The sequence below is a fragment of the Malassezia sympodialis genome, genomic scaffold (assembly GCF_000349305.1).
Source record: "Malassezia sympodialis ATCC 42132 genomic scaffold, msy_sf_3, whole genome shotgun sequence".
Classification (NCBI taxonomy): domain Eukaryota; kingdom Fungi; phylum Basidiomycota; class Malasseziomycetes; order Malasseziales; family Malasseziaceae; genus Malassezia; species Malassezia sympodialis.
The window spans coordinates 56,698-80,744 of record NW_017387801.1 but is presented as its reverse complement, the minus strand read 5'-3'; the positions used below and the strand labels follow the sequence as shown (position 1 = coordinate 80,744).

The following is a 24,047-nucleotide window of genomic DNA, read 5'->3' as shown; positions in this document are numbered from 1 at the left end:
TCAAATAATTTCACGACCTTTTGTGTTTTGCTGGGATGTCTAGGTCTAGGTTTGGGAGGAAACCTTCCCGTGGATGGAGCTATGCTCATCGAATACATTCCAGGTCCTCAGCAGTGGATCCTCACGTTCCTTTCCCTATTCTGGTGTTTGGGACAGCTGTATGCTGCGTTGATCGGCTGGGCATTCATCACGAATTTCCATTGTGAGGACGTTCTCTCTGAAAATGGGGCACCTTGTCCACGAGCCGACAATTGGGGATGGCGATACTCATGGTTCCTCTTGGGTGGATCAGTGATGGTCATGTGGATCATTCGATTTTTTGTGTACCCTATTCCTGAATCACCAAAATTCTTACTCGGAATAGGTCGAGAAGAACAAGCATATGAAGTTATCTTGTACATCGCAAAAGAAAACAAGCGAACCACAAGCCTTACCTTTGAACAATTAAAAAATGCGAAATATGGCCGTATCGAGAAGATCAATAATGACAACACAGAGCGGAGGAGCGAAGAGGTGGCCAAAAAAGAGCCTGAGGCTAGTGTTGAGGTTCGCGAGCCTCTTAGAATTAATCGGCTGGGAAATTGGAGCGACTCATTGTGGGTTCCCGGTCAATTCCGACAGTCCTGGAAGAAGGTAAAGATTGCTCCTATTGCAGCATTGTTCGCTTCTCGGAAGATGGCACTGAATACGATCTTGATTTCATTATGCTGGGGTTTGATTGGTCTAGGTTATCCTCTTTACAATTCCTTTATCGCAACTTATTTGAAAGATATTGGGAACACATCGGATGGTACTTCTTCCCTCTCAGAACAATATCAACAGCTGGTGGTCTTTGCTGTATGCGCTATTCCTGGAAGTTTCATTGCAGCTGGAACAGTTGAGCTCAAGTACATTGGACGTCGTCTAACAATGGCCTTTTTTACCTGCCTGACTGGCCTCTTCCTATTCTTGTTCACCACAGCTCGATCATCGGCTGCCGTGTGGGGTTGGAACTGTGCGACAAGCCTTACTGAGAATGCTATGTATGCTGTTTTGTATGCAATCACATATGAAGTATTCCCCGCTCCTCAACGTGGCACAGGAGATGGCTTCGCCATGAGCGTCCAACGAACTTTTGGTATTGTATCTACCTTGGTGGCAATTTATACGCCTGACGGTCAGTTCAAGCCTCCAATCTATGTATCGGCATCTACCTTCATTGTTGCGTCGTTCATCATGATATTCTTGCCCTATGAGCCTCGTGGCAAGGTAGCTATTTGACGACTACAAATTCAATGTTCATAGTTACAGGGATAATGCAATCACAGGGTTAGAATGGCGACATTAGAAGCACACCATACGAGTCACGTGAAGCGGGACAACATCAGCTCACATACAGTCGCTATTTAGGTTCTCCAGAACTGCGATCAAGATGCTTCTGCAAGCTATGAGAGCGGCAACATTGCCTAAAGCGACAGTGTCTAAGAGACTTTTCTCTTCTTCTTCTCGCTTTTTGAATGCTGCGCACAAAGTTGTTGTCATAGGCGGTGGCTCGGCTGGTTTGTCGGTATCCCATCAACTCTTGAAGTCTGGCAAATTCGCACAAGACGAAATTGCCATTGTCGAACCATCGTCATACCATCACTACCAGCCGGGCTGGACACTTGTTGGTGGTGGCCTCAAGTCGCGTGAGGAGCTCCGTCGGAATGAAAAGTCACTTATCAGCCCCAAGATCCAGCTCTACGAAGACTCTGTGACTACTCTGACACCGGATGAAAACCAGGTTTCAATGGCCTCTGGCGAAAAGCTTTCTTATGATCATCTGATCGTTGCTTCTGGCTATACTATAACATTGGATGGGATTTCAGGGCTTCGTGAGGCCCTCGAAGACGACAAGTCCAACGTTACGTCTATCTACTTGTATGAAACAGTCGACAAGGTGTTTCCCAAGATTGACCAATTCAAGGAAGGTCACGCAATTTTCACTCAACCAGGCTCTCCTATTAAATGTGCCGGTGCGCCGCAAAAAATTATGTGGCTGGCTCTCGACCACTGGGCAAAGAAAGGATTGTATAAAAAGCACGACTCCAACTCGCCTATCAAAATTGATTTTGCCACTGGTCTGCCTGTTATGTTCGGTGTGCCTACATACAGTCAGGTTTTGAACAAACTTCGTGAAGAACGAGGTGTTGGTGGCCTTTTCCAGCATAACTTGGTTGCACTGGAAGACCAAGGAAAGACTGCTGTATTTGCTCGCCCAGATGGTGAGAAAGTGCGTAAAACCTTCGATTTCTTGCATGTCACTCCAACTATGAGTCCTCCTGAGTTTTTGAAGAAGTCGATACTCGCCAACGAAGCTGGTTATGCCAATGTGGACAACGAAACCCTTCGTCACGTTAAGTACCAAAACGTTTGGTCATTAGGAGACTCTAGCTCTCTCCCGACTAGTAAGACGGCGGCAGCCATTACGGCTCAGGCGCCCGTTCTTGTTGCCAACCTCCTGGCAGGTCTGGATGGACGGGAACCTACTGCGAAGTATGACGGTTACACATCCTGTCCATTACTGACAGAATATGGCAAGGTTCTTCTTGCTGAATTCAAGTACGGCGGCGCATTGAAAGAAACATTCTCCAAGTTTGGTATTAATCAGTCCAAGCCGCAGCGTCCTTTCTACTATCTGAAAAAAGATTTCTTCCCTTGGGTTTACTACAACAATATGGTCAAAGGTACTTGGGCTGGTCCAAAGGGGTTTATCGGCGGCACACGTTCGTTCTCAACTAGTGCCCGATCTATGCGCAACACGCCGGTCCGTCATCCTCGCGATCCTTTGGACCAGAGTCCTTATGCTGCACGTTTTCCTCTGGCATCAGGTGAGACGCTCATCGCACGTACTCCTCCATCTCAAGCATCAAGTCGTACATCGGTGGAAGTTTCGGAAATCCTTTTTGGATCTGCGAACGAGAATGCAAATGTCGATACGGCCAGTATGCCCCCACAGCTTCCTCTGCGCCACCGTCAGGCACGCAATGCTACGAAAATTTTGAATGAAAAAGAGATCATGCAAATTCAGCATCTTCGTCAAAAGGATCCTTACACATACACCAGTGGTGTGCTTGCCAAACAATTTGGCTGCTCCCCGACATTTGTAAGCATTATCGCTCCAGCTCCGAAAGAAGTGCGTCAAGCGAGAGCGGCTGAAATCGAGTTGAAGAAGGCAACTTGGGGTATGAATAAGCGTATTTCGCGCGCACAGCGCCAGGAACGCCGAGGTCTTTGGTAGACGCTAGAGATAAATAACGACGACTCAATTGTTGTGGAATAAAAAAAAATAGAGGAAGGGTTGAATTCAGATTGTTATTCAATCAAGTAGTAGTCCGGTATAACCAAAGCCGAAGTTCAGGCCCAATAGTATAGTCGCATTATACTCCCTTCGGGACGTTGGAAGTTCTCTCAGGGGAGCCCTGAATTGGGAGAGGTCCCGGGTTCAATTCCCGGTTGGGCCCTTTTTTAATTCCAAAAAGTACAATCCAATATATAAGGTGTTAGTATTTTCGAGAGGACGGAGTCTTGGCCCAATAGTATAGTCGCATTATACTCCCTTCGGGACGTTGGAAATTCTCTCAGGGGAGCCCTGAATTTGGGAGAGGTCCCGGGTTCAATTCCCGGTTGGGCCCTTTTGTTCCAATGTGAAGTCGGTTTGCCAAGACAATCGGGTATAAGCTGCGTTACCATTTTATTTTGTCTATATGGAGAACGTAATAGAACCTTTTGTATACATACATTGGTATCGATTACTATTCGGTCGATCTCATGTTGTTAGATGCTCCATCACGACTCTCCCATTCATGAGCACATACAAGACTGTTTCTGTGCTGTCAAAAACTAAAAGAATAAAAAATGGTATATACGTATAGATATGCCAAGAAATGTGAAAAGAAACCGAAATGCATGAGCCACTCAAACTAAAGGCTTGGGGCTGTGGTTGTTTTTGATGTCCGTCATTTGGGCCCAACGATCCACTGATTCAATTCCTGTGGGGTTTTGCAATTGGATATCGCATGCAACGCAAGATCCACACGTAGACCCAGAGTTTTCTTTTGAAGCTTCTCTGGAAGACACAGCAGCCAAGCAACCACTGCACCGGCATTTTTCGCCACATTGGCATTCAAATGTAAAAGACTTGGACATGTCAGCAGCACGAACTAGTAAATCCATAGAACGCTCTGAAGCACCACGGTTAATGTCTGAGTCGGTTTTACAACAGCTGGTCTCTTTACTGAGTATTTCATCTTTGCATTGCTTAATGTTGTTGATGGAATGGGCTGTTTTTGTTGATGGGGTATAAGGAGATGGGGACTGGAGCCCAGTGGCGGGACTTCGGTTGAAAAAATGATCTAAATGAGATCGACAACATGTACAGGTAGATCCCTCCTTGCATTGGCAAGGATTTAGAATGAAATCAAATGATAATGGGCTTTCCCTCTTTGGAAGTTGAAAATCCTCGTTAGTAGGGCGGACGTTGCGTCTCTTTGCGGGCATTTCTGCAGGGGTATTTCTTGGGTTTTCGAGTGCATCCTTGGCTTTATCCCGAGAATTACAGTCACATCGAGCATGTCTTCCGGTTCTTAGTCGTTTTTCGCGACATTCTGCGCATTGCGAGGGAGGACGGCCCCTGCGCTTAACTACTACCAAGGGCCCCTTGGACCCATCTTGATGTTTGCAAGTAGAAGCACGGTGACCCTGAATGCAGGTGGCGCAAGCAAGCTTCAATGGAGCCTCACCTTCGGTAGGCATGAAGTAAGAGACTCAAACAACAACCAGACAAGATGGTGAAAGGATTACAAGTTGATATTACGATGATAGTCTCGGCAATTAGCAACTTTGCCGGGACAGGCTTTGCCAAGACAACCTACGCAATAATCCCTCGCAGATGCAAATCGGTTGGTCCAATGCTTCCAGTAAAATTGGAGGTAGAATATTACACGTGACAATGATGACAAAGTCAATGCTCATGGGGTCCGTCGTCGCACTCACGGCTTTGTGCAGCATGTCGGCAGAAGGACGTGCGCCGCGCATTAAAAATCGCGCACCAGCGCCTCTGCAAATTACTGCAGAGCAATTACTTCGTGAAGCACAAGAACGCCAGATTGCCCCAAAGCGAAAAACCCCCCGTTTGCGTATCGAGAGCTATGAAGAACTGGAGGATTATCGTGCCCGAAAGCGTACTGAATTTGAAGACGCAGTGCGTCGACTCCGAGGAAACGTACGTATATTTAACACTAACTTTAAAGATGGCCGCATGGATTAAGTATGCGACATGGGAGGCTACTCAAGGGCAGATGGAGAGGTGTCGGTCGGTGTTTGAACGGGCGTTAGACGTAGACCCCCATCATGTGCCACTCTGGCTGCGGTATACGGAACAAGAATTAAAAATGCGTAATATTAACCATGCTCGTAATCTTTTTGATCGTGCCGTTTCTATTCTGCCACGGATCGACCAACTTTGGTATAAATATGTTCACGTTGAAGAACTACTTGGAAACGTTAGTGGTACGCGTGAAATTTTTGAACGATGGATGAGCTGGGAACCGGATGAGCGCGCATGGAATGCTTATATCGCCTTCGAAGTAAGATACCATGAATATGAGAATGCAAGTGCCATTTGGGAGCGCGCAGTAACCTGTCATTCAGAGCCAAAGCAGTGGATCAAGTGGGCCAAGTACGAGGAAGAACGTGGGAGCCTTGAAAAGGCACGAAACGTCTTTCATATGGCTCTCGACTTCTTTGGAGAAGAGGAAGGAGCCCTTGAGCGAGCACAAACGATCTTTACCGCGTTTGCCAAGATGGAGACACGGCAAGGAGAGTATGAGCGCGCTCGTATGATCTACAAGTATGCGCTTGAGCGGATTCCGCGTGCTAAAAGTGAAGGAATTTATACCAGTTATACCCGTTTTGAGAAGCAGTTTGGAAGTATTAAAGGAGTTGAAGATACTGTGACGCAAAAGCGCCGATTACAGTATGAAGAGGAAATTGAGGCAGCCGATGGGGTCACTGGGAACTATGATATATGGTTTGACTATTCGCGCCTAGAAGAAGAATCTTTTCGCTCTCTCGTCGATGAAGGTGCCCCTGAAACAATGCTGGAACTTTCTCGAGCGAAAGTACGCGATGTATACGAAAGGGCCATTTCTAATGTCCCGCCTACAACTGAGAAGCGTCTTTGGCGACGCTATGTGTACTTGTGGCTAAGATATGCCCTGTTTGAAGAACTAGATGCGCAAGACTTAGACCGTGCTAAGAAGATCTACGCAGCAGCCGTCTCTGTTGTCCCTCATCGCGAGTTTACGTTCGCAAAATTGTGGCTGAGTTATGCTCAATTCGAGGTGCGACGACTAGATTTGACACTCGCACGCAAGATTCTGGGAACTGCCATTGGCCTTGCGCCGAAACCAAAACTTTTCAAGGGCTATATCGAGCTGGAATTGGCACTTAAAGAATTTGACCGTGTGCGGAAACTGTATGAAAAGTTCCTTAAGTGGGACCCAAGCAGCTCGGCAACTTGGGTCAAATTTGCGGAGCTAGAGCAAAATTTGTTCGATGTTGACAGAGCACGTGGAATCTACGAACTTGGTATTCATCAGGCAGAATCAGATCATGGTGGATTGGATATGCCAGAAGTTCTTTGGAAGTCGTACATTGACTTTGAGTTCGGCGAACGCGAATTTGAGCGTGTTGATGCATTGTATGAACGTTTGCTAGAGAAGACGGGCCATGTAAAGGTCTGGATCAGTTACGCCTTAAACAAGATGGCTTCTATAATTGCACTCGAAGAAGATGAAGATGCGGAGGCCCAAGAAAACGGTGAGGAAGTGGTTCTCTCGGCAGAGCGACAGGCTCAGCGGACGACTGCACATGTTCAAGCCGCCCAAGAGACGCGTTCTGTATTTCAGCGTGGCCTTGAAAGTTTGCGAAATGAAGGATTGAAGGAAGAGCGAGTCGTTTTACTCGAAGCATGGAAAGCATTCGAAGCCGAACATGGCGACAAGACATCCATGGACATTGTCCAGAGCAAGATGCCACGTGTAACCAAAAAGCGTCGCGAAGTGCCGGGAGGCGATGGTGCCATGGAGGAGTACTATGATTTAGTCTTCCCAGAGGAAGAGGAGCAAAACAAGCCTGCTTTGAAACTTCTAAAGATGGCCCATGCTTGGCGCGCCCAACAGCAACAGCAATCGTCAACTTGAGATTTAGTGGTATATTAGAGAATATTTTTGAAGCACAGTGCGTGGGCCACATTTGTGACACGATCGCGCACAATCGACAACGAATGAGTGCAAGTTCGAGTGCAGCTTCAGTGCCAAGCAATGCATTTGAACCAGAGTTCTCATGTTACTCCGTAGGTGACTGCGAACCATGTCCGGCCGACCACGTGAGTAATGCCCGAGCTTACTCGCAAAGCTTGCCTATCCCTACTGTCGTCCGTACAATAATCGGCAAGCAGTTACTTGCTCGGATAGGGAGATAAGCCGCGAACTTCATGGCTGGAGTGCGTGCGGAAAGTTTGTCCATGCGGAAGTGCGTGTATATTCAGAATTTGTGGTATGTTTAAAATGGCCCGTGCTTATGGATCAGTTCGTCAATGTTGCCATCGTGATAATGGCTCTTGCTATATATATATGGCGCCAACTACATCAATCTCGAAAATATCATGGAATGCTATACCAGCGTGTACATGGAGGTCCTCAGAGTCGAAGAAATCGCACGCGTTGAAAACAGAGTTAAAATTAACTTTAGAGTATAGCATTAATGTACTGTAGTAGATCATACATTGGAACTTTGATCAGGCGGTGGACATCAAGCCCCAAACCCACAAGACCATCCAAATTAGAAATGAGCTAAGGATGGGGATGGAAATGTTGTCATCGAGACCACCCATCTCAAGCGCCTCAGTGACACCTGCAATGAGACCACATGTGATATACATGGCAAGAGGGGGGATGGCAGGAGCCTGAGACTGAAACAAAGTCTTTATGCTGAGGCCCACGTCGGGGTCCGCTGAAGCAAAGCCGCGAGAAAATCCACGCCATCCAGTACGAAAATCGTCTGGCATGAGGGATGTGCCAAATCGAGCGTGTCCCTTGGGTGTCCAAGATAGACCCGACGAGCGTTCACCATGCTGAGCAATGCTTGTGCCCCAGAAAAGATAAGCAACAAATGTTCCCATGATAGTAGCGGCAATAAATCCAGCCAACGACTTGCGACGTGCAAAGAGAGGCGAGGGCAGTGAGGGAGTGCGTTTACCAAACAACCGACCAAATGTGGATGCACATGGATCACACCATGACAAGATCATGATTGACACGGATGCAATGTCTTCGGGGAAAAGGCGCAGACTCACCATAACGCCAATAAGATACCAAATAACACCGTTGACGCGCTCCTGACAAGTTAGTTACGGTTCTCTGACTTACTTTCTCTCCATCACGCATGAAAACACCAAGTACTGATTCGTAACAGTGCTCAAATCCGATGAAATTGAGCCGCAATAAATCGGCAGTTGATATGAAAAGGAACATATAAAACAAGACTTGAACGATCTTATCCAGGTCGGTCCGGCTCCAGTAAAGCCACAAAACAACAAATCCGGGTGTCGCATGGAATAACTTTCGGGGGATTTCCCATTTGACCACGAGGAGATGGTAGATGGAACTATTGTCGGCTTGGGCATTAAGATCTAACGGCGGCACGGGCTGGATCTCGTCAAGATGATGCAGATTTTCATTGTAGTGAGGAGAACGCGCAAGAGCTCTCAGCACAGCTCCTCCTGCATCAAGAGAGTTGGAACGCGAAGGACTCGTAGCCGGCATCGGCTTCGTCGCCATCGTTCCACTCATAAATTTGGCTCAATGCAGCGACGGGAGGCTGCGCGCACAGAAATTACGTACGGCATGGCACGATATGCGCTTAGCTACACGCATTGTTTCGGCCGAATATGGCTTCCGCCCTAGAGAGACCGGCTTCCCAGTCGCATTGCAAAGACCGCAACGGCGACAAGGCAGCTTCTCTTATGGCCGGATCAACTGATTCTAGTACTTTCTCGATAGTGTTAATAGCTTTCGTGATATTTTCCTTCATTTCATGTTGCACTTTGCGGGAGTGACCATGCAGGGCCGTGTATTTTGCATTATGTGCCGCATGGAGCTGTGGTTAGCCAAAATATATCGTACTTTCTCCATGAAAGACTGTTTCTTATGAGACAACTGCAACGTACATAGTCAGATTCAATAGTATATCCAAGATCCACGGCTACTTTGGCAAGCGACTCGGTTGTCGGCGTATAGGCTTTTGATACAAGATCCTGGAGTAAGGTCGTATCGCGTACAGTAATCTTTGCCTGCATATCTGCAATCGCAACTGCATTTTCAGCTAGTATAGTTGATTTTTCCTCTAACGCTCGGTCGCGACCCTCCAACTGCATCTCCAGCGTACGAACACGTTCCTTTTGAATTGTAAGATCAGATTGGCACCGTTCACAGCTCTCCTGTAATTGCAATAGTTCGGAATCCTTCTCTAGATCTTTGGTTGCAGACATTTGCACAATCTGCTCTGCAAAAGATTGATGACTTTCAGCAAGTGCTTGTTGCATTTCCTGAAGTTCACTTTCTAAGGCATTTATTTGTTCCTTCAGCGACTCCATTTCCATTTCATTCGAATGTGGTGCATTAAATAGCTCAGGGTGATTTGCAGAGTGCGCATTGCCAGTCTCAGGCTCTGGCTCATTGTCTGAAGACGCAGAGTGGGTATCATTTGACATACGAAAGTTAGCGTCATCCGATGCCGACAGTATCACATGATGGTTTGAATCTTGACCCTTTCCTTTAGTATTAGTTTTCTCTGGGTCTAGTAATTCAGAGGAGTTCTGCTCCAACTTTGATAGATCGACCTTGCTTTCTTCATTAATCTTGACTGTTTGCGATTCATGATCGGTAGGGCCACTTGGTATCACATTTTTCTCTTCTTTTTCATTTTTCTTGGACAAGTTTTTTGCTTTCTGGGCGCGCCGCGCCGCGCCACTCGAACCTTTTCCCATGGCCTTCGCGGTGGATCGGACAAGCAGGCGCTCAGACCATCTTAGTACTGACCACGTGTTTACCACGTGGAGTGAAAACGGTGGATCGCGTTCCGCTGTCCCTCGTTACACCTTGCACGATAGGTCTTCGGCCCCACATACGTGAAGCAGGGAGCGGTTGACGATGTCCTGGAGAACTAATGCCCAGAGGACGGGCATGAATGCACAGCCATTGGGAAATACGCGCCGCTGGGGCTCGGGCGTGAGTGACCCAGCGGAACGTGACTACCCTAAGCGACAATATGACGACGGAGTGTCGCGCGGATCGCCTCAAGACATACCCAGAAAGAGACGCTCACGCTGGGGCAGTGAGTCTGACCGGAAAGAACTGTCTTCTGCTGCTATTTCAGGGAATGTTTCGGGTCAGGAATTGGATCGCTACGCTATTCAAGTGCGTTTGGACGAGATCAATCGCAAACTCCGTACCGGGGATGTCATTCCGCCAGAGCGGGAGCGATCTCCGTCGCCACCGCCAACTTATGATAGTCAGGGATTCCGGAACAACACACGTGAGATTCGGTACCGCCACAAGCTCGAGGAAGAGCGCACACGCCTGTTGGATCGTCAATCTCGGCTGGATCCGTCTTTCCGCCCACCACCTGAATTTCAGGGGACACGCCGCACAGGTAGACCTACTGAAAAAATTTACTTACCTGTGCGCGAATTTCCAGAGATCAATTTCTTCGGTCTTCTAGTAGGTCCTCGTGGAAATACTTTGAAAAAGATGGAGAGTCAAAGCGGCGCCAAGATTCATATTCGTGGCCGTGGCAGCGTTAAACATGGCAAAGGTTCTTTGGAAAACGAAGAGGAAGATATGCACTGTATTGTCACGGCTGATAATGAGCGGTCTTTGAAGCACTGTATTAAACTAATCAATGAAGTTGTGGCTACAGCTGCCTCGACGCCGGAGACCCAGAATGACCATAAACGCAGCCAGCTGCGTGAACTAGCGGTTTTGAACGGCACATTGCGCGATGATGAAAATCAGATATGCCAAAACTGTGGTGAAAAGGGACATCGTAAATTTGAATGCCCATACGACCGCAATTGGACTACGCATATTGTTTGCCATCGCTGCGGCCAAAGTGGTCATGTGGCTCGTGATTGTTTCTCACAATCGCATGGTTTTAGTGGTGATATGGGTGATGGTGTCACACAAGTGGACACGGAGTACGCCGCTCTCATGGCTGAACTGGGAGAAATGCCAGGAGGTTATGGGCATGGTGGGTACCTTGGTGTTCCTGGCTACGAGGGACCCCCGACCAACGAGAAGGGTGAAAAGATTCCACCTTGGCGCGATCCCGCTATCTGGAATGCTCCAGGGCCTGGTCGCAGTGGTCGCGAATCTGGGCAAGACACTACCTACACGGACCCCGGATGGGATGCGACGACCTATGCTGGTTACAGCTGGGGTGCGGATACTCAAAGTGCTGCGGGCGATGGTCAGCGCGATTACACGGCAGAATGGGCTGCCTATTACGCTGCCCAAGCGGCCGCGCAACAGCAACAGCAGGGATCTACGAATGAAAATGGAGAGCCTGTACGGGACTATTCGAAGGAATGGGAAGAATACTATCGGCAGCAGGCTCTGGCGCAGCAACAGCAACAGCAGGCTTCGTAACAGTGTACAAAGATAATGCATCGGAAATTACAGTTACGAGGTAGTAACCAGCAAGGGTATCTATGTCCCGACGTAGCACTCAGACAGTGGAGCCAGTCCGCTTCATGCTTGCCAGGATGCGGTTGGCTTCCCAATTTAGATATTCGTCACGGCCTTTCTCCCACTCGCGACGATTGTCCAATGCTGTATCATCCGAGTCATGATCAGGACCTTGTGGGCACGAAAGAGCGACGCGGAGTGGATCGGACCCACGAAGGGAGTCCAGTGCTTCCATTACGCTGTACACATTGGATGACACTTCATCGGCCATATTTATCAGAGCAGAAGATGGAGCCTCGCTTCCAACAGTCAATCTCCTAGCGCCATTCAGGATAAAAGCGTAAGCTTTAGCGACTGCTTGGGCTCGCTCCAAAAGCACTTTAGATGCAGCTTCTGCCTGGGCAAGACGATGCTGCGTTGCTCGAGCGCAAGCGATTCGACGACGCAATTGATCCTCAGCATCGGAAATTGTGTTCCCTGATCTTTCTTCTGGAATATGGTCGTCTGTTATTTTGTGCGAGTTAGCTTCTGGTCGCAGGTCCAAGCCACGGTGGTGCGACATAGTCACCCAACGAGACTGCTCAGGCGTCACAACAAAAATAGAGCGTAGGCAGTAGAGCTCAAAAGTATCCATGGTGTGGTCAATGGCATGTTCCAGCAGTGTCGTAATAGCATGCACGCCCTGCTCCGCATCTCGATCCGCCTCCGCAGAGTCGCCTAGATGCTCGCGCACGTGCTGTTCCAGTTGAGAGCCCAGAAGGTATAGATGCTCGTTGGCTGATATGACCAAGGAGTCGACAAGTGCACGGGGATGTATACCAAAAAACTCGGTTAGGAACAAATGTTTGCGGGCAACCTCCCTATCATCGTCAGCGTCCGAGGTGGACATGGCACGATTCGAGGGGTGGAGGTACAATAGGCGCGGCACCAACGCGATGCCGTGGCGCGAAGCGCGATGGTCACGTGAAAGGGAGCGTCGTCATCCACAGCGTACGTAGGCGACAAGGTTGCTTCGCCACCATGGAGTGCCTGTTTGGTATTACAGGCAAGGGTTTTGCTATCATTGCTTCTGATGGCAATGCAGCAAGATCCATCGTGAAGATGAAGACCGACGAGGACAAGCAGCGGGTCCTGTCTCAGAGCCTAGTGATGGCCTTCTCAGGCGAGTCAGGTGCGTTGCGTGTGCATGAGCCGTATGGACTCCGCCAGTGGTGTTCAGACGCTCATTTTCCTAGCATGTGTAAAGGGCTTTCGACTAACAAATGCAGGTGATACAGTACAGTTCGCCGAATTTGTGGAACGAAATATGCGACTTTACTCTATCCGGTATGTGCGTTTAATCGCTCATGACTAGCAATAATATCGACCTGCGACCCAAGGCTGCTGCATCATGGATTCGCACCCAACTGGCAGAGTCCATCCGCTCGCGCAGTCCATACCAGGTAAATCTCCTGCTCGGCGGCTACGATGCCCCCACGGCCGAGCCAGCATTATATTGGGTTGACTATCTCGGCACAATGGCCCCGGTACCATTTGCTGCACATGGTTATGCAAGCTACTTAACTTTGTCGACTATGGATCGATACCACCGACCCGACATGACACTTGACGAGGCGATGGACCTGTTACGGAAGTGCATTAACGAGATGCGGACACGTTTCGTCATAGATGTAGGCAACTTCCATGTGCGCGTCATCGATGTGGATGGCGTGCGCGAGGTTGCCCTGTAAGATCCCTGCTCGATAACCATCTTTCTATAGCTCTCTCTATGACACAAGTATCTCCGCGTCATGATGCACTCTTCGTCCGGGTCCTTGCGTGGCATTGGTATCACGTGATCCTCGGGCGACACTCGCCGCGCCAACGGAGCGACACCCCACCGACCCGAGCGTACACGGCACCACACGCGTCATGGTATGTGCGAGTAATGCACTGTTAGCTAACGTGACTAGGTCCTTCTTGCCGCTTCCATTGCAACACGCGGGGGAAAGCGTACGTAAAGTAGAAGAATTAACGTTCAGCGGTCATTTCACGCCAATTCCGGGAAATGGCAGGCTCGCGGGTCGAGGCACTACTTGCCTCCTTCCCGAAGCTGATTCATTCTGGGTCTCAGCATACATTTGTGGAAACAGAGTTTGTTCGTTACGTGTACCAGCCACTGGAAGACCTCTATATGATCCTCATTACGACGAAAAATTCCAATATTCTCCAGGACATTGAATCATTACAGCTGTTTGCTCGAGCCGTTAGTGACCAGTGTCACTCGTTGGATGAGAATGACATCCTTATGTCGTGCTTTGAGATCTTAGAGGCTTTTGATGAGATCGTATCCCTCGGCTACCGAGAAAAAGTCACGCTCTCGCAGGTCCGCACGATGCTGGAAATGGACAGTCACGAAGAGCGCATTCATGAAATCATTGAGCGCAACAAGGAGCTTGAGGCCAAAGAAGAGCTTAAGCGCCGCGCGCGCCAGCTCGAGATGCAGCGGCGCGACGCAGCTCGTCGTGGTCAGTCTGGCTTTGGCAGCGACATGCCCCGCACGTACGATTCAACTCCTACAGCGGCACCAGTGCACAGTATGCCCGAGGATACGTCGGCGCCTGTACAGGCGGCTCCTTTCAAGAACAAGGGTATGCAGCTTGGAAAAAAACCAAAGGGTTCTGCGCTGTTGGGGGCCGTGTCCAAGGCGCCATCCTCTAAGCCCCTGGCCGCTGTCCCCGTCCCATCGGTCAAGCCAGCGCCGAAGCCTCTCTCGAAACCTGTGTCCATATCCGGCCCCTCTCCTGTGCCCAAGCCCGCGGCAGTTGTACCACCAGCAAAGGTGCCTATGAGCGAGACTGGACCGGTGTCGAAAGGATTCGATGCCTCTGAGCGCGATGTCAGCCCCGAACATAATGCTCCATCTACCGCATCTGTTCAAGATTTGGTCGACGTGACGGATCCTTGGTCAGAGACCCAGGCTGCATCTACGGATCAGGGGAAAAACAGTGTCCCGTCTCAGAATGTGCCTGTGCCAGAAGACACTCGGCCCGCTTCATCCTGGAAGGAGGAGCCTGGCCTCACTGATGTTCAGCCTGCTGGAAATGACTATCTTGCGCAAAAGGAATATTCAGCTGAGGAAGCATATCCTGTCGAAGAAGCATATCCCACCGAGCATGCCTACCCCACCGAGCATGCCTACCCCACCGAGCATGCCTACCCCGCCGAGGATGCCTATCCTGCCGAGGATGCCTATCCTGCCGAGGATGCCTATCCTACCGAAGAAGCGTATCCCGCCGAGGGTGCCTACCCCGCCGAGGGTGCCTACCCCGCCGAGGATNCCTGCCGAAGAAGCATATCCCGTCGATGAAGCCTATCCTACCGAAGAAGCTTATCCTGCCGAAGAAGCATATCCCGTCGATGAAGCCTATCCTGCCGAAGATGCCTACCCTGTCGAGAGCCATGCCACTGCCGCCGAGACTGCCGAGGACCCTTATCACGCTGGCGCAGCGGATGTTTTTGCCACAGATTCTTATCGTGACAGAGCTGCTCCCCCTCTGCAGGGACCATCGGTTGGCAGCGCATCCCAGAGTGCCTTGGACCAGGCTCAGGCACCTTCTACGATGTCTCCGTCGCTCACCGAGCTGGGCCAGGCGGCACATGGGTCTAGTCTTCAGGGTGCCCCCGTGCCAGAACCTGCAGTGCCGGCTAATGAAACGCCTGCTGCACAGAGCATTCACCTCTTACTCAAAGAGCGTGTGTCTGCCACGGGCAATCGTGACGGTGGCCTTGACTCGCTTGAGATTAAGGGTGATTTGCTGTTGAAAATCACTGACCCTGCCTCAACGCGTCTGCGCATCCACTTGAAGGCTGATGAGCGGTTTGGTGGTGCAGAGGTCCAGTACCGTACTCACCCGCATGTTGACAAGCAGCCATGGGCAGCTGATCGCACCATTGCGCTGCGCGATCCTAAGCGCGAGTTTCCCCAGAACCAGCAGGTGGGTGTGCTCCGCTGGCGTGCGGTTTCCAAGGAGGATTCGACCTTGCCCCTTTCCATCACAGTTTGGGTTAGTCCCTCGGGTGATGGTGCATGCGAAGCCAATATCGAATACCAGTTGGAGAATCCTTCACTCACACTCACCGATGTGGTAATTAGTGTGCCGGTGCCAGCAGGATCTACACCGGATATCTCCGGCCCCGAAGAAGGTGATTGCGAGTTTGACGTGGCCAACAGTCGCATCACCTGGCGTATTCCCAGCGTTTCAGCTAACAACGCATCGGCTAGTATGGACATGTCGGTCTCCAGTGGAGCTGACACTGCCGACGTTTTCTTCCCGGTGTCAGTGGACTTTTCTGCGGCACAGCCTCTCCTGAACATCGGCATTGACAGTATTGTCGATGCTTCGTCAGGTGCACCGCGGCCCTTCTCGAACGAAGCGGTGCTAGTAGCCGACAACTACCTAGTGCACTAGGCTGTCTAGGAAATATGGTTTTGTGGAAATATGTAGTGCGCCCGGACGATGTTGTCAGCCGTCGCTGCGTGACGGTACGAACCATGTCGGCGACAAAAGCGCATGCGAATACAGAGGCAGAGACGACCCCTGTACCGGTGCCACGCGATATTCGACTCGTGTCTCTCATTCTTGCCAGCATGGGCATTGAGGATGTAGAGCCTGCGGTACTTGTGCAACTTTTGGAATTCGCCCACCGTACGTGTATCGGTCGACTTACATGCGCAGGCTACACAACACAAGTACTCCAGGATGCACTAGTTTATGCTGACCATGCATCCTCGCGTCAGGGCGGAAGCAGCATTTCTATCGATGATGTCCAATTGGCCATTCAAAGCCGAGTCAACTACAGCTTCACGCAGCCACCCCCCAAAGAGGTGTGTATGGGCTCGATGCTCACAGTAGATGCTTCTTTCTCTTGCGACATCTCTTAACAGTGTTCCGCTTCCGCCCGTGTCGAACCGCTCGGGTATCCGCCTGCCGCCCCCCGAATTCTGTCTCACCAACGTGAACTTTGCCATTGTGCCGGACCCACCGCCAGAGACTCGTTTTGGTGACACGATTGTCCAGCCCGCTACAGACGGCCGTCCTACAGAGACAAAGGAGAACGAAACGACGGAGGACATGTCTATGGTCGATGTCGATGGCCAGGGAGTAGGAACAAATGAAACGCACGGTGCTAAACGTGCGCTTGAAGAAGACGAAGAATACGACTAACTTTCTTCGAACGATGGCGGATAGTGGAACATGTGTGATGGCGCCGGCTGGGCTTTGTGCATCCTCCTGGCCAGCTGGCTTTATCGTATACCCTTAGCCCATGTACTTCATAATTGGCCCTTTTAGCGCGTGTGGAGCAACGTCAGTGACCGCACGCACGTTGTCGAGTTATCATGTGGATTCTTGGATGGCGCGCAGCGCGAACCGCGCGCCTGGGACTCGCCGTGCGAACCCAGCTTCTCCCGCACCACGCAGCACGCGTAGCTCTGTGCCAGCCCTCGCTTCCAGCCGCACGACCCCTGTCCACCTCTTGCGTGCTGGCCAAGAAGAAGGGCGGTAAGCACACAGAAAAGACGTCTCACGCAGCGGCACCAGCAGATGTCGAGCCACAGCTTGATCTGGATGAAACTGCAAAGCATATGCTGAACTCGGTGGCCCGTTGCAAGGAAATCGTGCAAGCCCTCGTCGGCTCCCTCGGCCGTGTAGATCCAAGTACGTATGCAAGCGTATTGACCCCAGCTCTATTAGATGACATTCGTGTTGTTGCGGGCAAGGGAGCCAAGCCGGCACCATTACACAATTATGCCACGGTAGGCGTGAGGGACAGTGTGCTCTTGATCACCGCCTATGAACCAAGCGTACGTCCTCTAATACTCACGCTAGACTCTGAAGCACATAGAAAAGGCGGTCTACGCTGCTAACAAGGACTTGACCCCAGAGCCAGCCCCTGAGGAAGGCGAAGGCGTTCTCTATGTACATGTGCCCAAGGCCACAGGCGAAACGCGCAAGGCACTTGTCCAGAAATGCGTGAACGAATGCGAGCACGCCAAAGCCGCTGTGCGCTCGGCGCGCCAGGCAGCTCAGAAGCGCCTCAAGCATGACACTGACGCCAAGGTTCTCAGCAAGAACGAGTCCCAGAAGGAGGCCAAAAAAGTATGTTTACGAAAGGCGACTGACTTGAAGCTGGAGGATATCACGAAGAAGCACACATCGCAAATTGATCAGGTGTCAGCAGACGCGCACAAGCGCCTTCTTCACTGAAATTATGTTCCCAAGGATGTAGAATGCGCTTCTTTGCCGGCTTCCCCCGTACAATACGAGCGTGGCAAGGTGTTGTGACAACACGCATAGCCCCAAACGCCTCGGGCCATGTCGTACCAGGAACCCCACACACTAGTGTGGTTGTTTTCGTACACTGTCATTAGTGACCACGCACATACCATCTTCTTCGTAGCGCGAGCGCACCCTTGGGCGCTCTGGCCCACGGATCACCTCGCCTGTGCGACTGTACTCCACATAGGCCTCTGTCTGACCCGCTCGGAGCTCGCGCGGCAGGGTATCAAGGTGTTCAGCCCCACCATACCGCTCGAGAATGCTGGATCTTGCTTCGCTGGCTTCCCTCTCTTTCTTCAGGCTCGCTTCTTTGTACTGCCGCTCGTGGACAGTGGGGTTTGCCTGCATATTCATTATGGCATCACCCCGCTGTTCCGCCTGCCAAGCGAAGAGTTGCATCTTTTGCATATTCACATGGTCGCCTTGGCTGTGTTCGAACGTCTCATTCTCCAGGTCTAGGTCCAGGGGATTGCCCGGATTCGGTGCCTCACGCATAGAGCGCGTCTTCGGGTCGTAATGCGCGGACTCAGTGTTCAGGTTGTAGAGATACTTGGCGCGATCCTCGCGTATGCGTAAATTGCGAATCGTGATGCGTTTGTCCGAATCCATCTTCTGGCCTACCATGCTGGCCTTATCTGCGTATTTCTCGTCGTCGTCATCGTCATCACTGTCGCTGCTGTCAAAGTCGTCATCGCGCTGTACGCGTTTCTCTTTCTTGGCCGCTTGCGCCGCGCTTGTATCAGATCGAGCCCTTGCATCTTCCTCTTCTCGAATCTTGCGGCGCTCCTCCTCCACGGCCTCGTAGCGCTCCATTAGGGCGAGATGACTGTACGGATCGTACCCGTTCCACCGGTCACGCTTTGCATCGTAATTGTATTCTAGATCGTCGAGGCTCTGAACCACTTCGTCTGGTCGAATATCTTTGCCGGTCCACTTTGCGCCCCTCTTGCGTGGCCGCTCCATACAGTCTCTCGTTTTGTGAGACATGGCTCCGCAGTTCTCACAGGCACCCTTTCGAAACCGCTTAGCAGCTGGACCCACCACAGCGCCTCGCTGATACCAGTCATCGATACTAGCAGATGCCTTGGCCGAGGGCGGTTTCCGCTGGTGCTCTAGCGACGCATTGCCCCCTGTGTTCAGGTACCATGGCGTCTGTGCCATGTACATCGGTACATTGGGGTTCACTTCCTCTTGCGGCACCTTAGGCTTACTCTTTGTATCTGTCTCGCGCGGTCGAAATGCATCGCGGAAACGATCGTCCGACATGCTCCGCACGCGCAAGTGCCGTGGGGCGAGTGCTCTGGTGCACGACGCAGGATCGACTCACCTCGCTTACATAACCAACACCGACCCCGAGAGTATCGGCCGCTCCGTGGGTTCTCGTCCGCTGATGCCGCGCGACGAGTGGGAGAGGCGGCCGGACATGCGTGTGTCGCGCCCATACGATGCATCGCCACCCCGCGGGTCTAGTGAACGAACACGCTCACGATCGCCCCCTGCACGTGGCTCGTCCGGCTACAGGCCGTCGTCCAGTCGTCGCTCTCCAAGTCGTTCTCCGCCGGGACCTCCGCGCTCGTCCTACCGAAGCCGCGAGCCACCTCGGAGACGTCCCGATGACTGGGTAGAAAGGTCCCGTGATGAACGGGGCTCTCGTATGCGTGACTATGGCAGCGATCGACCCCCATACCAACGCCGTGAGTATGCGTACGAACGTCCTCGACCTGCGCCCTACCACCTTGACGATGCTCGGGATTCCCGAAGGGACAACTGGGAGAGGCGCGGAGACTATTCTAGGTCACGCGAAGACTTTAGAAGCTACCGCTATGATGATCGCGACCGCCGTGAGCCCCGACGTGACGTGCAGCCTCTCCGCCTGGAGCTGCCCGCCAAGCGAGACCCGCCCACCCGGCCACAGCTATCTGTCCCCGTCAAAGTGCGCAAAGGCCCGCGACCTGGTACACTGGCCCGGCGTGCGCGTGAGAAACCGGCACCGTTGTCTGAGCGTCAATTCCACGGATGCAGTAATATCGATGCGTACGACCTCACTGTGAAGTTGGGTCAGGGCACCTTTGGTGAAGTGAAGCAAGGCATACAAAAGGCCACAGGCCGGAGTGTCGCTCTGAAGAAGGTCACTATCTATGAGGTGAAAGACGGCCTTCCCATCACGGCACTGCGAGAGATCAAGCTCCTAAAGATGCTTCATCACCCTTATATTGTGCCTGTGATTGACATGGCATACCGTGCATCCACCGAGCGCGGTAAAATGGGCGATGTATACATGGTCGAGCCCTATATGGACCATGACTTGAACGGCTTGTTGGACAACCCGTCCGTGCAGCTGCCCATGAACCAAATCAAACTATACATGCGCGAGCTTCTCGAGGGTATGCTATACTTGCACAAGAATCATATCATGCATCGTGACATGAAGGCAGCCAACCTGCTGATTGACAACCATGGCCAGCTTCAGATTGCTGACTTTGGTCTCGCGCGCCCCTTCCATGACCGGGACGAAGCTTGGCGCAATCGCGGATGGAAAAGCACACACAACTACACGGAAATGGTCGTGACCCGCTGGTATCGTCCTCCTGAGCTACTTGCTGGGCTGCGGTCCTATGGTCCTGCCATCGACATGTGGGGGGTTGGGTGCATCCTCGCCGAAATGATCACACGCAAGCCGATCTTTAAGGGGACGTCCGAAATTAATCAGCTGGAGCTGATTGCAGCTCTTTGTGGCTCACCCAATGACGACAACTTTCCCGGGTGGTCGACCCTGCCTGGTGTAAAAAATGCGACGTCATCGGGTCGACCAGACCCCAATCCGAATGTTCGTGGCCGTCATGATTTTGGTCGTTATCCCCGCAACGTGCGGCATCATTTCACTACGGTAGTGGACTGTGGCCGTGAATGTGCCGATCTGATCGACAAGCTTCTTGTACTGGATCCTGCCAAGCGCATGACAGCCGCAGAGGCCTTGGAGCACGAGTGGTTCTGGACCAAGCCGTATCCGGCGGATCCTGCGTCCCTACCCAAATATCTGCCATCCAAGGAAATTGACCGCAATCGCCGCGACCGCAAGGCTCCTGCAGCCGTACCGGCAGGTCACCCCGGCATGCCGCCTCACCCAGGTATGCCGCCTCACCCAGGTATGCCGCCGCAAACGATGCGGCCTGTACGGCCACCCGTCGTAATGCCTCCCGGAATGGTGATGCCACCAGGCATACCGCCAGGCACGGCTCCTATGGCAGGTGCACCCACGTCCAAGAGTGCCTATCCACCCATGCCACGTCTCCCGAGTGCCTCTGGTGTGGGGGGACAGGGCTATGGCCGGTCCAAGGACTATGGATGGTATAATCCTAGTGCACCGCGAGGGCCTGGCACGCGGCCGGAGTAAACCGCACCGATAGTTTCACACCAAGTGCTTTATTCAAGAACATGTCAGTGCATGATATCCTTTTGATTGCTGGCGAGACAGTGCTATACAACCAAGCGGCATGGCGAGGTGGCTATGGCACCAGCAGGTACATAGGCCCGTATACATGGCACTTAGAACACCAGAGCAGCACCCTTCGTCTTCTTGTCACCACCAAGCTCGAAGTGCTTGCAGCGCTTAAGCGCGAGATGGTGGCGGTACTTGCACACCGTGCACTCGAGACGCAGCACAACCTTCTTGGTTGCTGACGGGTTAGCAACACGACTTATTTAGTACGTACTCTTGGCCTTCTTCTGGAAGACAGGCTTGGTTTGACCACCGTAACCCTTCTGCTTGCGAACGTAACGGCGCTTACCCTGGGCGAACTCGGAAGCCTTACCGGCCTTGTACTGAGTCACCTTGTGGGGACTGGTCTGTCAGTTCCGTTCCGTGGCGAGGCGCAACGTACGTGTGCTTCCGGCACTGCTTTCCCTTGCAGTAGGTCCTGCGGGTCTTCGGGATGTTGACCATCTGTTACGGTTAATTCGAATTGCACTCAGCGTACATACTCTTGACGATCGAGGCGAGACGAAGCCTTGCCAGGAGAGCGGCGTTCGTGGCGCTAGGCGCTGGTACAGAAACACGTGACCATTATAGTTCTACCTGCCCTAGCACCTCTCTGTCTTACGTGGTCGCTTACTCGGATGCAGGCAGCCACGTGCGCATATATGCGTGCGCGTGGTGCGTGTCTGTCGTGCAGGCACCCGCATTCAGGTTGCCCGGACGGACGTCTATATCCATCATGTCTACCCAGCAAGTTGATACTCTTGTTATTGGCGCTGGTACGTTGAGGGCTTCACACGCTATGGACGAGTGCTTGTTGAAGGGAGGACACTAAGGTCTACCTTTTTGCCGCATTGTTTTATAGACGTGTGTGCCTGAATGCAGAATGGACCGACTAACCTGCAGGCCCCACAGGTCTGGGCGCTGCCAAGCGTCTCAATCAGCTGGTATGTGTCAGAGGATGTGAAATTTACGTCTAGAGTCTCGGAAGCTGGACTCTTGTGGATGCGAATTCTGAGGCTGGTGGTCTTGCTTCCACGGACGTGACCAATGAAGGTTTCTTGTTCGATGTGGGAGGCCATGTCATCTTTTCTCACTATGCTTACTTTGACGATGTACTGGCTGAGGCTTTGCCCAGGCCAGAGGACTGGTACGAGCACCAGCGTATCTCGTATGTGCGCAGTCGTGACGTATGGGTGCCTTGTATGTTATTTGCATGGCTCACGCACAGACCCCTACCAAAACAACATCTCTATGCTTCCTACGGAGGACCAGGTGAAAGCAATTGAGGGCATGATTGACGCGACTGAGCTGCGTATCCGCGCAAAGGATGCCCCTAAGACTTTTGATGAGTGGATTGTGCGCATGATGGGTGAGGGCATTGCCGATCTATTCATGCGCCCTTACAACTTCAAGGTGTGGGCTGTCCCTACCACCATGATGCAGTGCAAGTGGCTCGGTGAGCGTGTCGCTGCGCCAAATCTGAAACTGGTGGTTTCGAACACGCTCAACAAGAAAGTGGCTGGCAACTGGGGTCCAAATGCCACGTTCAAATTCCCTGCGCGTGACGGCACTGGTGGCATCTGGAAGGCGGTCGCCAAGACGCTGCCGCAGGACAAGCTCCAATTCAACAAGAAGGTCACCAAGGTGGATGCTGCGGCGCACACAGTGCACCTGTCGGATGGCTCGTCGATCCAGTACAAGCACCTTGTGTCGACCATGGGTCTTGATTACCTAGTGAACACGATGGAGGGTGTTGAAGGCACTCTAAAGGCCCAGATGCAAAAGACGGTCAGCGACAAGCTGGTCTACTCGTCAACCCATGTCATTGGCATTGGTATCCGTGGCGAGCTGCCTAACCGGATCGGTGACAAGTGCTGGCTCTACTTCCCCGAAGACGACTGCCCCTTCTACCGCGCCACCATCTTCTCTAACTACAGCCCCTACAACTGCCCGCAGAAGGATGCTAAGCTACCCACACTTCAGTACGCTGACCCTACGCATGGCACGCCTTCGTCGGAGCCGCAGGACGGCCCTTACTGGTCGCTGATGATGGAGGTGTCCGAGTCGCACCTCAAGCCGGTTGACAATGACAAAGTGCTGGAAGACACGATCCGTGGCTGTGTGAACACGAAGTTATTGCTTCCTGACAGCGAGATTGTCAGCACATACCACCGCAAGTTCACTCCCGGTTACCCGACGCCCAGTCTGGATCGTGACGCAGCACTCCAGGAGATTCTTCCTACGCTGCGGGACCAGTTCAACATTCTCAGCCGCGGCCGCTTCGGCTCGTGGAAGTACGAGGTGGGTAATCAGGATCACTCGTTCATGCTGGGTGTGGAAGCCGTGGACCGCGCTCTCTTTGGCAGCCCCGAGATGACGCTCGAGTCGCCCGACTTTGTCAACGGTCGCCGCAATTCGGAACGCCGTCTGTAATTGGACAAAAGTTCGGCCGAGTACACTATCTGGCACGAGGAGCCAGCT

At 52.0% G+C, this 24,047-nt stretch overlaps 12 protein-coding genes and 1 pseudogene across 13 annotated transcripts; 9 read left to right on the top strand and 4 right to left on the bottom strand.

The window, feature by feature from the left end:
- Positions 1–1,411: 1,411 nt before the first annotated feature.
- Positions 1,412–3,259, top strand: MSY001_0631 (uncharacterized protein; the record flags this gene model as incomplete). The annotated part of the gene is made up of 1 exon (XM_018885703.1): positions 1,412–3,259. One exon carries the CDS (start codon positions 1,412–1,414, stop codon positions 3,257–3,259), a length of 1,848 nt encoding a protein of 615 aa, XP_018739250.1.
- Positions 3,260–5,747: 2,488 nt separating this feature from the next.
- On the top strand, positions 5,748–7,223 carry MSY001_0630 (uncharacterized protein; the record flags this gene model as incomplete). The annotated part of the gene is made up of 1 exon (XM_018885702.1): positions 5,748–7,223. The coding sequence occupies one exon, from the start codon at positions 5,748–5,750 to the stop codon at positions 7,221–7,223; it is 1,476 nt and encodes a 491-aa protein (XP_018739249.1).
- A 596-nt stretch (positions 7,224–7,819) lies between these two features.
- On the bottom strand, positions 7,820–8,861 carry MSY001_0629 (uncharacterized protein; the record flags this gene model as incomplete). Its single annotated transcript, XM_018885701.1, has 2 exons — positions 7,820–8,419; positions 8,451–8,861. The coding sequence occupies 2 exons, from the start codon at positions 8,859–8,861 to the stop codon at positions 7,820–7,822; spliced, it is 1,011 nt and encodes a 336-aa protein (XP_018739248.1).
- A 1,971-nt stretch (positions 8,862–10,832) lies between these two features.
- Positions 10,833–11,729, top strand: MSY001_0628 (uncharacterized protein; the record flags this gene model as incomplete). The annotated part of the gene is made up of 2 exons (XM_018885700.1): positions 10,833–10,872; positions 10,897–11,729. The coding sequence occupies 2 exons, from the start codon at positions 10,833–10,835 to the stop codon at positions 11,727–11,729; spliced, it is 873 nt and encodes a 290-aa protein (XP_018739247.1).
- Positions 11,730–11,808: 79 nt separating this feature from the next.
- MSY001_0627 (uncharacterized protein) lies at positions 11,809–12,657 on the bottom strand (the record flags this gene model as incomplete). The annotated part of the gene is made up of 1 exon (XM_018885699.1): positions 11,809–12,657. One exon carries the CDS (start codon positions 12,655–12,657, stop codon positions 11,809–11,811), a length of 849 nt encoding a protein of 282 aa, XP_018739246.1.
- Positions 12,658–12,954: 297 nt separating this feature from the next.
- On the top strand, positions 12,955–13,495 carry MSY001_0626 (annotated as a pseudogene). Its single transcript has 2 exons — positions 12,955–13,098; positions 13,148–13,495. Coding segments are annotated over exons 1-2 (492 nt in total).
- Positions 13,496–13,815: 320 nt separating this feature from the next.
- Positions 13,816–16,219, top strand: MSY001_0625 (uncharacterized protein; the record flags this gene model as incomplete). The annotated part of the gene is made up of 2 exons (XM_018885698.1): positions 13,816–15,067; positions 15,138–16,219. The coding sequence occupies 2 exons, from the start codon at positions 13,816–13,818 to the stop codon at positions 16,217–16,219; spliced, it is 2,334 nt and encodes a 777-aa protein (XP_018739245.1).
- Positions 16,220–16,302: 83 nt separating this feature from the next.
- On the top strand, positions 16,303–16,975 carry MSY001_0624 (uncharacterized protein; the record flags this gene model as incomplete). Its single annotated transcript, XM_018885697.1, has 3 exons — positions 16,303–16,456; positions 16,487–16,635; positions 16,664–16,975. The coding sequence occupies 3 exons, from the start codon at positions 16,303–16,305 to the stop codon at positions 16,973–16,975; spliced, it is 615 nt and encodes a 204-aa protein (XP_018739244.1).
- Positions 16,976–17,394: 419 nt separating this feature from the next.
- On the top strand, positions 17,395–18,016 carry MSY001_0623 (uncharacterized protein; the record flags this gene model as incomplete). The annotated part of the gene is made up of 3 exons (XM_018885696.1): positions 17,395–17,467; positions 17,504–17,613; positions 17,639–18,016. The coding sequence occupies 3 exons, from the start codon at positions 17,395–17,397 to the stop codon at positions 18,014–18,016; spliced, it is 561 nt and encodes a 186-aa protein (XP_018739243.1).
- A 2-nt stretch (positions 18,017–18,018) lies between these two features.
- On the bottom strand, positions 18,019–19,354 carry MSY001_0622 (uncharacterized protein; the record flags this gene model as incomplete). Its single annotated transcript, XM_018885695.1, has 2 exons — positions 18,019–18,170; positions 18,196–19,354. 2 exons carry the CDS (start codon positions 19,352–19,354, stop codon positions 18,019–18,021), a joined length of 1,311 nt encoding a protein of 436 aa, XP_018739242.1.
- Positions 19,355–19,742: 388 nt separating this feature from the next.
- Positions 19,743–21,482, top strand: MSY001_0621 (uncharacterized protein; the record flags this gene model as incomplete). The annotated part of the gene is made up of 2 exons (XM_018885693.1): positions 19,743–21,234; positions 21,319–21,482. 2 exons carry the CDS (start codon positions 19,743–19,745, stop codon positions 21,480–21,482), a joined length of 1,656 nt encoding a protein of 551 aa, XP_018739241.1.
- A 152-nt stretch (positions 21,483–21,634) lies between these two features.
- MSY001_0620 (uncharacterized protein) lies at positions 21,635–22,031 on the bottom strand (the record flags this gene model as incomplete). The annotated part of the gene is made up of 3 exons (XM_018885692.1): positions 21,635–21,765; positions 21,802–21,929; positions 21,970–22,031. 3 exons carry the CDS (start codon positions 22,029–22,031, stop codon positions 21,635–21,637), a joined length of 321 nt encoding a protein of 106 aa, XP_018739240.1.
- A 645-nt stretch (positions 22,032–22,676) lies between these two features.
- Positions 22,677–23,999, top strand: MSY001_0619 (uncharacterized protein; the record flags this gene model as incomplete). Its single annotated transcript, XM_018885691.1, has 2 exons — positions 22,677–22,734; positions 22,795–23,999. The coding sequence occupies 2 exons, from the start codon at positions 22,677–22,679 to the stop codon at positions 23,997–23,999; spliced, it is 1,263 nt and encodes a 420-aa protein (XP_018739239.1).
- Between the last annotated feature and the right edge of the window lie 48 nt (positions 24,000–24,047).